This window comes from Trachurus japonicus, chromosome 24 (assembly GCF_045865225.1).
Source record: "Trachurus japonicus isolate A0001 chromosome 24, Traja_1.0".
Lineage (NCBI taxonomy): Eukaryota > Metazoa > Chordata > Actinopteri > Carangiformes > Carangidae > Trachurus > Trachurus japonicus.
The window spans coordinates 24,085,040-24,094,366 of NC_140930.1; the positions used below are offsets into that span (position 1 = coordinate 24,085,040).

The 9,327-nt window shown below is 40.0% G+C and overlaps 1 protein-coding gene across 1 annotated transcript; it reads left to right on the forward strand.

The window, feature by feature from the left end:
• Positions 1-3,251: 3,251 nt before the first annotated feature.
• LOC146962018 (monocyte chemotactic protein 1B-like) lies at positions 3,252-4,677 on the forward strand. Its single transcript, XM_085770904.1, has 3 exons — positions 3,252-3,417; positions 4,013-4,124; positions 4,329-4,677. Exons 1-3 carry the CDS (start codon positions 3,330-3,332, stop codon positions 4,417-4,419), a joined length of 291 nt encoding a protein of 96 aa, XP_085627030.1. The 5' UTR covers positions 3,252-3,329; the 3' UTR covers positions 4,420-4,677.
• Positions 4,678-9,327: the final 4,650 nt, after the last annotated feature.

Consider the following 9,327-nt stretch of genomic DNA (forward strand, 5'->3'; position numbering starts at 1 on the left):
CGAGCTGTTTTGCGACAGAATGAGAACAGTTTTTGCCCTGACGAGTGACTCACTTTGGCATGTATTTTAACCCTTGACTATACACACAAAAAGCTATATAAGATATTATTAGAGAGAAAATGTAAGGGCTTAAAGGGTCATATTATGATTCCAACTAGAATCCACATGGAAAAAATAAGAAGTCTGAAAGCCCTGGGTTAAACCATGATTTAGTAGTTTACCAGTACTTGACTAAATAGGTTGCTATTGTGTTGTTTCTTAATGCCAATTGAATGTCTTTTTCTTCTTTTTTTCTAAAAACTGTAAAATGCTCTTCGAGTAGTCAAAAGGGAATTCATCCATCCATCCATCCATCTTCAACCTCTTATCCGAGGTCGGGTTGCAGGGGCAGCAGATCCACTAGTGAGACCCAGACTTTCCTTTCCCCGGCAACACTGACCAGCTCTGACTGGGGTATCCTGAGGCGTTCCGTGGCCAGGCTATGATCTCTCCACCTAGTCCTTGGTCTGGCTCGTGGCCTCCTCCCAAGAGGGAGGTAGCCACCCTATCTTCTTACAGAGTGAGTGCCAGCCACTCTTCTCCAGGCTGCTCTATTCCTCTCAAAGGTCACTGAGAACAATAGGCCTGTAAGAAGACAAAAGATGTTGTACATCCTCTCTCTGGCTAGCCGTGATTTTTGACAAAACTTCAGTCATAATATAATTGTCTAGATGATAACTATAATAACAGCATTGTTAGTAAGGCAAAACCAGATATTTTGTGTTTGTTTATAATCAAAGAACAAAGGGAATGGCGTGCCCGACTCTAATGTAAAAATAAAACTGGGTGCCGGCTCAAAAATCACTTCATACGCTGAAGAAAGCCAAGGGCTGAAACGCGTCCGTCAGGCACTGCTGTGCGTTAAATAAATATTTCAAGTTTACTTTGTGAGTGCTGCTATTTCAGTTTTTTCTGTATTTTGTTTATAATCAAACAACAGTGTTTCAAATTTTAATTCAATAGATGTTATGCAGGTTTTGACAAGAGTAATAGTAATATATCTCAGATCTTTGTAGCTGACACAAAGGAACACTGAACCTTATAGAAACTGTTTCATTGTTTTTATAAGACACACGATTCTTCCTTTCTCTGTTATTATTATTATTCTTGATAAACGTGGGAAAACTGTCAAAAATGAAAAAAAATGTCAAAAATGAAAAAAATCTCCTTAATCAGAGAGACAGTAAACACGGATCAGTCATATGAGCTAAATGCTGAAAATATATAAGAAATGTGGTATAATTAATAGGTTACAGAATTTAGCGTATTACAACCCTGTCTTTTACTGAGGCCACCAAAATTGTAAAATGATGTTAGAAGCAGGGGAAGGTGAGCCAGTGAGAAGAGCTGATTTGCGGTGACAATTTGCTGATCTGTGGAGCAAGTAACGCTCTCCTCTTCCGACCAACCCCTGAGCAGAATTTCCATGTCAGACTTTCCAAACAAAACCTGAATTCACCCGAGTGATCTCACTCAGGTAAATTTCCTAATCAGTGTAGAATTGCTGACTAAGCCATAGAAAGATTTATATCCATATTACATATATATTACAGCCATTGTTCTTGTTTCACATATTCGCTCTACAAGGAGATCAATGAACACACTTCATTTATCTTTTTGTTTTTACAATTTTCCAATTGACAATTCTTAACTGGATTTGCCATGTGATTAACTTCAACTTGTGTTCACAACCAGCCATTTGATCTAAGCAGCAGATTCATTGTTAAATTTCATCTTTGGTCCATAAGGTCCCGCAATTTGTCATTTTCCCAAAACATGAATTGGTAATGAAGCCGTTTGTGGCTTTTATCAACGTTATAAACGATGTTCTCATCTTTATGATATGAATAACTGGTAGGCCTATTCACCTTTGAAACACATTTCGTTTACTCTGTTTTTACATTTCTACATTAGTGCATTCTTGTTGTGTTGTACCCCTGACTCTGTAACAAACCACAGGTTTCGGTGTGAGTGAGCACCGGGTGGATTTCTGCTGTTGTCAGCATTTGGGTTTTTTTTGTCAGTGTGTGTCTGTTAAATTGATCTGTCTGTCTGTCTATCTACTTTACAACCAATAACTCGTAACAAGTGTACAATCTATTAAAGGTTTTCTTCTCAGCAGAAGTCACTTTTCTGATTACTCCCAGTTTTGTTCTGTATGTGCTGCAAGTTACAGTACTGCAGTGTCTACACAGATGTAGTGTATCATTTCATTTTGACTAGATGTGTAACTGTTGTTGGTTAACATTTGAAAGAAGCCATCAGTGATCCAACTATTCAGTGACATGATGACATTGGTTTCCAGATCAACCAATATCATTATCGTCTCTTCTTATGTGATAAGGATCTCACCACAATTGACACTTTCCTCATTTCACTTGATATTGACCTAGAATGTGGTTATTCTATTATGTTACACCATGTGGTTGAGAAAATGAAAGTATTTATGGGGAAAGTACACATCGTTTCTAGTGTACATGTCACTGTGTTGGAGTTAGATAGGTAGGCAGCAGTGTAATTATGGCTCAGGGGCTATAAGGTGTTAACCATTAACCATGACTTCCCACTTGTCGAAAAACCAAACTGTGGGCCGTCCCCATATCGGCCCACTCATTTCCTGCTGTCTGACATCTGACATCTTGAAAATGCCTCAGACAAAAAAAAAAAAAAAAAGATTGAACATAGCTATAGTTACATAATGATATATAAAATATTTTAAAACAAAACAAAAACTACATTATAAATTAAATTGTAAATTATAAGCATGGAACAAATTCTTAAAAGTAAAGTGGTGAAGTGTGTGAGCTCTTGTCAGCATGCAGACACATGTTTCTAGTAATGAAGGTGACGTTCACATGTTTCATCATTTGCAACATAAGCACAAAAACAGCATCTGTGGTTGGAGCTGCAGACCACAGAGCATCTGCATACTGCACAGATATGTACATACACTCATGCACGCATGCACAGTGGCTGAAGTAACAATGAGATCTTTTTTTTAAATTGATTTTGAATCCACTCTCACCCACAATGCCCCACCCCCACCTCCACCTCCACCCCACGTCTCTCTCCCCAACTTTCTGAGAAGTGTTGACCACATGACCGCAGGCTGTTTGCAGGGCTATGCAGGTTTGCAGGTAAAAATTAAGTCATGGAACACACACACACACACACACACACACACAGACACACACACACACACACACGACCTGCAGGGTAATAAGAGTGAGGGGTTGTGAGTGAAGCGGACAGACGGACGACAGACACCGACAGAAAAACATCCAGACAAGATGATGATGATGATGATGAAGAAGAACCCCACCATGCTGGTAGCCTTCGTCGTGTTTTTCGCATCCCTCGCTGTTCTGGCATCAACCAGTAAGTTGACTATAACTTTTGTTATCGCTCATAATTGTAAAAGGTCTTAACTTCATCTCTTTGAGTGTTGACTTGTCTTCTTATATTATTGTACAAGATCAGGGGAAATTCTAAGTGATGTTGCCCCTGAATTTATAAGTTAACAATGTTTATTGTATCTGATCGTTTCCATTTGTTAGGCCATACACTTTTACTTTCATTGTATTATATTATCATTTATATCATTTGAGGTTATTTATTGCTCTGTGTGTGTCACTTGTTCTTGTAAGCTGCTGGACGACTTGAATTTCCCTCCAGGGGGATGAATAGAATATTTTTCTAACAATCGTTACTGATAAAAAAATTTTAAAAAGTATAATGTTATACACGTTATAAATTGTCTCAAAAATTATTATATTTATGTATTTCAAAAAGGACCATCTTGTTTAAACGTGTTAGAGCTGCAGCAGAAGTCTCCTCACATGCATCAAAAAGGCTCCAAAAGGGTCAACACACAAAAAACTGTGAATACTATTTTAATGTCAGTGAATTTGTGTTAAATCTCACTTTGCCTTTCTCTCTCTGTCTCTGTTTGTTGTGTCTCTTTGTGTTACAGGCAGCTTCGTTCCAGATAAGTGTTGCTTTGATTACGTCCCCAATCCCGTCCCTAAGAGGAGAGTGGCGAGCTTCAAATACACAGACAGGCAGTGCCCAAAGCAGGCCGTCATGTGAGTGTCTCATATCAGAATCAACTGAAATGGCCTTGTTTGAAAAAAAATAATCTGTTTAGCTTTTAGTTTGCAGAAATTAAGCAAACACATATATTCTAACTAGAGGGGTGTAACAGATTAGGCTATGTGTTACAGAAAAATGCCAAAATGTCTGTCATAATAAAACCGACACTGACAACAACGATCTTTTCTCTGTTTCAGCTTCACAATGGTGAGTGGCAAAGAGCTCTGTGTCAACGCGACTGTGCCGTGGGCCAAGAAAATCATTGAGGCCAAAAGCAAAACCCTATAAAAGCGACAACCTCCGCGTCAGAGGCGTCCAACAACAGTGTGGGTTTTTAAAATAAACTCCAGTGTGGTGGAAACCTGATGTTTATCTTCACAGCTACTTTTAAACAGATTATTTTTCTATCATCTTTTAAATAATGCAAACTTTACCTTTTTCAAAAATTGTTGTTTGTCTTTTTGTCTTTTTCAGTGTATTCAAGCTTGTAAGATCTTTTCTAATTAACCATACATGTTCTCAGATAATAAAACTTCATTATCCTGATTATATGTATTATTGTCTTATTTCAATTCACCATCAAAGCTTTCAGACTTTAACTTTGGGAGAATTAAAATTTACATTGTTGTTCTCATTCACTTTATGAAATACCTGTTGTGTGGAACATCAGAGTTGATGTGGTTTCTGGCTGATAAAGCCACAGGAAGCTCAGAACTGCACCACAAAGCCTAAAAAATCAGGCACAAAAAAAATCTAATTTAACTCTTTAGATACGTACATAAACTGGATTTTGTGGAATTAGTTACAAAAAAGCCTTTGAATTCTGCATAAATTACTGTAATGATCGTCCTTCTGCCAACATTTGTCCATCTTCAGTTTAGTGTCTGATGCATGTCTGTGCCCAGTAGATGTCGCTCTTTTCTCCTTTTCACTTCCTCTTTAGGTTCAAAAAATGTGTCACCGTGGTTTTCACAGCCAGGTTTCTATCCGTCTTGGTGAACTGCAGCAAAATGTTTAACCACCTTTGTAACTGAAGTCGAGGACCAAAAGCTCAATGAGGTGTGTGTGGTGTTAGAAGGATCAGACTTCAGCTAAAACCCAGCATTGGAAGTTGTAAAGCTTATAAAATATTGTAACTAAAACCTTTTCACATGGCTAATGGGGTCAATCTAAAACTGAAACAGTATTCTGTATAATGACATTTTAGTAAATGGAGCTTCTCTAGTCTCAATGACCACTCAAAGCACTTCCCCTCTAGTCACATTCACCCACACACACACCGATGATGCTCAGGGACACTGCAACAAGTGGGCTGGAGGAACCAAGGACTGGACCACTGTCCCTCTGATTAGTGGACAGCCAGCCACAGCCCTTGAAAGCAGGAATGTCCCATCCTCCAGTGTGCATGATGAAGTGTCCTTGGCCAAGATACTGGACCCCATTCTGCTCCTGATGATCCGTGAGTGTGTGTGTGTGTGTGTGTGTGTGTGTTCAAGAAGCTGAATGTGTGTCAAGTGTAACACGACCTTGAAATCATCTCTCACCATCAAACAACAGCTCAAGTGACATCACCTCCCTCCATGCAACGTCATTCATGTGTGTATATGTGTATATAACTCCATAAGAGGTCATGATAGAGGCTTCATACTCACACCACAGGTGAGCATTAGAGTAGATGGTCTGATTAGACTCTGGAGGACCTCGCTGAACTGATTTACATATTAATGAGGAGCAAAATCAAGCAGGAGATGGGGCAGCTTGGCGTTTCTTGTTTGTAATTGTGACAGTGTTTTTTCAAAGCACCAAACCCATTAATCACTACAGTGAGTGGTAAGCATATCAGTGGCTAAATGCCAAAATAATCAAGGTAATGAATGCAACATCAACAGCCATATCTCGCTTGATCTTCTGTCATGTCGGATTTGCAGTGATGAAATTAATGAGGCCGAGGAGAGAGCCTCGGTGATGTCCCATTAAATTTGCATATAAGTACGTCTGTCTGCATGACCTACCTGTAACACAGCAAAATTAGGTCACAAGCAAAAAGCCTGAGGTTGTTTTTATATGGCTTTTCATGCCTTTATTAGATACCAGTGTGGTTGAGAGAGACAGGAAATGGGGAAGCAGAAGAGAGGGGGAATGACACGTAGGAAAGGGCCGCCCAATGCGGGATTCGAACTGGGGCCACCTGCAGTGAGGACTTTAGCCTCTACACATGGGGCGCCTGCTTCAAGGGATACTTCACCCAAAATCGATAATTCACCAATTTTCTACTCACTGTCATGCCAAGGAACTTTTGGAGTTCATAATGGCGGTGGACAGACCTCAATTTTGAATTGTCCAAAACACACACTATAACATTCAAATACCTCCATACTGCTCATCCAGAATGACCCAAGTGTCCTGAAGTCGCCACATGAAAATGTCGGGGCTTCCATTGCTAGCCCCTGGAACTCCAAAAGTGTTTTGATGACTCCAAAAGTTCTCCAAACCCTTCCTTGGCATGACGGTGAGTAGACAATTGGTGAATTATCGATTTTGGGTGAAGTATCCCTTTTACCACTGAGGTTTTACTGTAAGGTCACCAGTGGTGGAGGAAGTGTTCAGCTGCTTTTGGGAAAACTACAAGTTCATTAGTGTAAAAATACTTTAGTTTACATTTAGTAAAAGCCCTTCCTTATAAGAGCTATTAAAAAGTTATGAGTTCAAGAGTCTTTGATCCTGTTAACAGTTAATGGCTCCTTGGTGGAAGTGACAGTGACCATTTTACAAACGTGTGTCCTGAAGTAGGCTTTTTGCACAGGGTCATAACATAAAGTATGGGAAACACTGGTTGAACAAAACAATGTGTGTGCTAAGATTAGCTTTTCAGATAAACCCCAGTGGGGTGACTGCATCACTGTTATGTACATAACAGTCTGTAAAACTGGGGTTAATTTTAACTACTTAATGTACCGCTGGGTTGTTTAACCTCTAATAATACACCTATTTTCTTACTATTAATATGGATCTACCAAGTAACCAGCTTCACACTGGATGAATCAGATACAGGCAGATAGAGATGTAGAAAGTAATCATTGTCCCATGTGCAGAGTGTGTGTGTGTGTGTGTGTGTGTGTGTGTGTGTGTGTGTGTGTGTTTGAAAAGGCTGTTTGTGCGTGTCAACCACGATCTAGGGATGTGGCCTGTTGTGTTCAGAAAGAACTGAAAGACAACACAGTCAGCCGTGATTCACTTGTGTGGGGGAATCGTGTGGCGTTGAGGGAGAAATAAAGACGAAGAGAAACAGAGAAACATGAAAGGCAGCGAGAGTCTGCAGATGAAAGGCGAGAAGAAAGGCGTGTGTGAGCAGTCACTGTGGTGATGATGATCCAGTCCAGGGCGAGGGACACAATGGGATGCCATCAGAAACACACATACATACATACATACATACATACATACATACATACATGTATAAATAACCTGTGTGATGTCAGCTTTTCCTTACAAATGAGAATAATATAGCCTAAAGAAAGAAAGAAAGAAAGAAAGAAAGAAAGAAAGAAAGAAAGAAAGAAAGAAAGAAAGAAAGAAAGAAAGAAAGAAAGAAAGTGAGGTTCACACTTGAATGTGTTCATTTGAGTGTGTTTTTTGTTATGCTACAACATGTGTGAAGACACCTGCCCGTCTCTCTCTCTCTCACACACACACACACACACACACACACACACACACACACACACTGCTTCAGGTACAGAAAACAAATAAAAGTCAATAAAAGACAGGCAGCAATTATAGTCAACAAACAAAATTAAATGAGAGGTTATTTTGAGTTTCATATCACTCTCACTCATAACAATAAAGAAGAATAATCTTGTGTACACACACACACACGCGCACACACACACACACACACACACACACACACACACACACAGTTAGAACATTACCATAATGTTCTAAGGGGGAATTAGATTGTAAATAGCCAGGCTAATGCTGGTCCTTTATCTCAGTCCCTGGTGTAACTCTCATAACCAAAATCTCACTTTAAGACATCTGCCATATAACTTTTCCCATCACGTTGCCATGGTAATAAGCATCAGCACATTACACGGCATGCCTTGGGCTGAACAATCCGATGGTGATTGGGTTGAGCGGCCCAGATTTCTTGGAGTCCTGCGCTGTCAGACACACGTTAACGCTGCTTTGCATGACAAAAAAAAAGTCAAAGTACCTTCTACAGCCGCTGAATTGTGTGATTCAGATTAAGAGGAAATTAAAAGCGGGAACTGAAGAGATATTAGGAGAAAGAGATGCAGAGATCAGAACGGGGGGTGGGACTGGGGGGCTGCAAGAGAAAGGACCAAAAAAACCTAGAGATCAATATCTTCTGTATAATTACCTACAGCTTTCTAGGTTGCTAGGAGACGAAATAGAGATGAGAGAGAGCAGGAAAGAGAAGAAGATGAGACAGAGATGGAGAGAGAGAGAGAGAGAGAGAGAGAGAGAGAGAGAGAGAGCGCACAAAGGCTGAGAATAATTTAGGGTTTTCACTGTGGCTTGTGTTTAAACACTTCAAGAGGAGGTAAAGAAGAAAAGGAGGATAGTAGAGGAGGAGAGGAGGGGTATGTCTGATCTTTAGGGAGTTGCATGAATAATTACTGAGATATTGACACTGACTGTCCAGTCATTTTGTCAACCCCCTACCCACCACCACCATCATCATCATCCAGCCCTCCCTCCACTACACCCTTTATCCTCTTTCATCCCTCATTCACTTTGTCCCAGCTTCCATTAACCACTCTCTCCTTCCCATTTTTTTTTTTAAATCTGTTCCTCTGTATCTCTTCTCAGCTGTGAACTTACTGTAAATCTCTTCTAATTGCATGAAAGAGTTGAAATGAATGTGCACAGACAGCATTATAACCTATTAGCATTAAGTTTATATGTTCGTCCTACTCACTATTGTTAATGAGACTTTAATGCATTTAGTCAGTCAGTGCATTAGCTTTGACTGATGCACCGAATCATAGCTTGTTGAATATGATCTCATTGAGCTGTAAGATTAGATTGGCGCACTGTTCCTTTAAATTCAGGGAGAGGATGGGGAGCACATGGAGGGGGAGAGACAGAAAGAGAGAGCGAGAGAGGACCTAGTAGAAAAAGGGGGGCTGTAGTTTCTCGTCTGTCTTGGAGAGGTGTGTGGGTTGACTG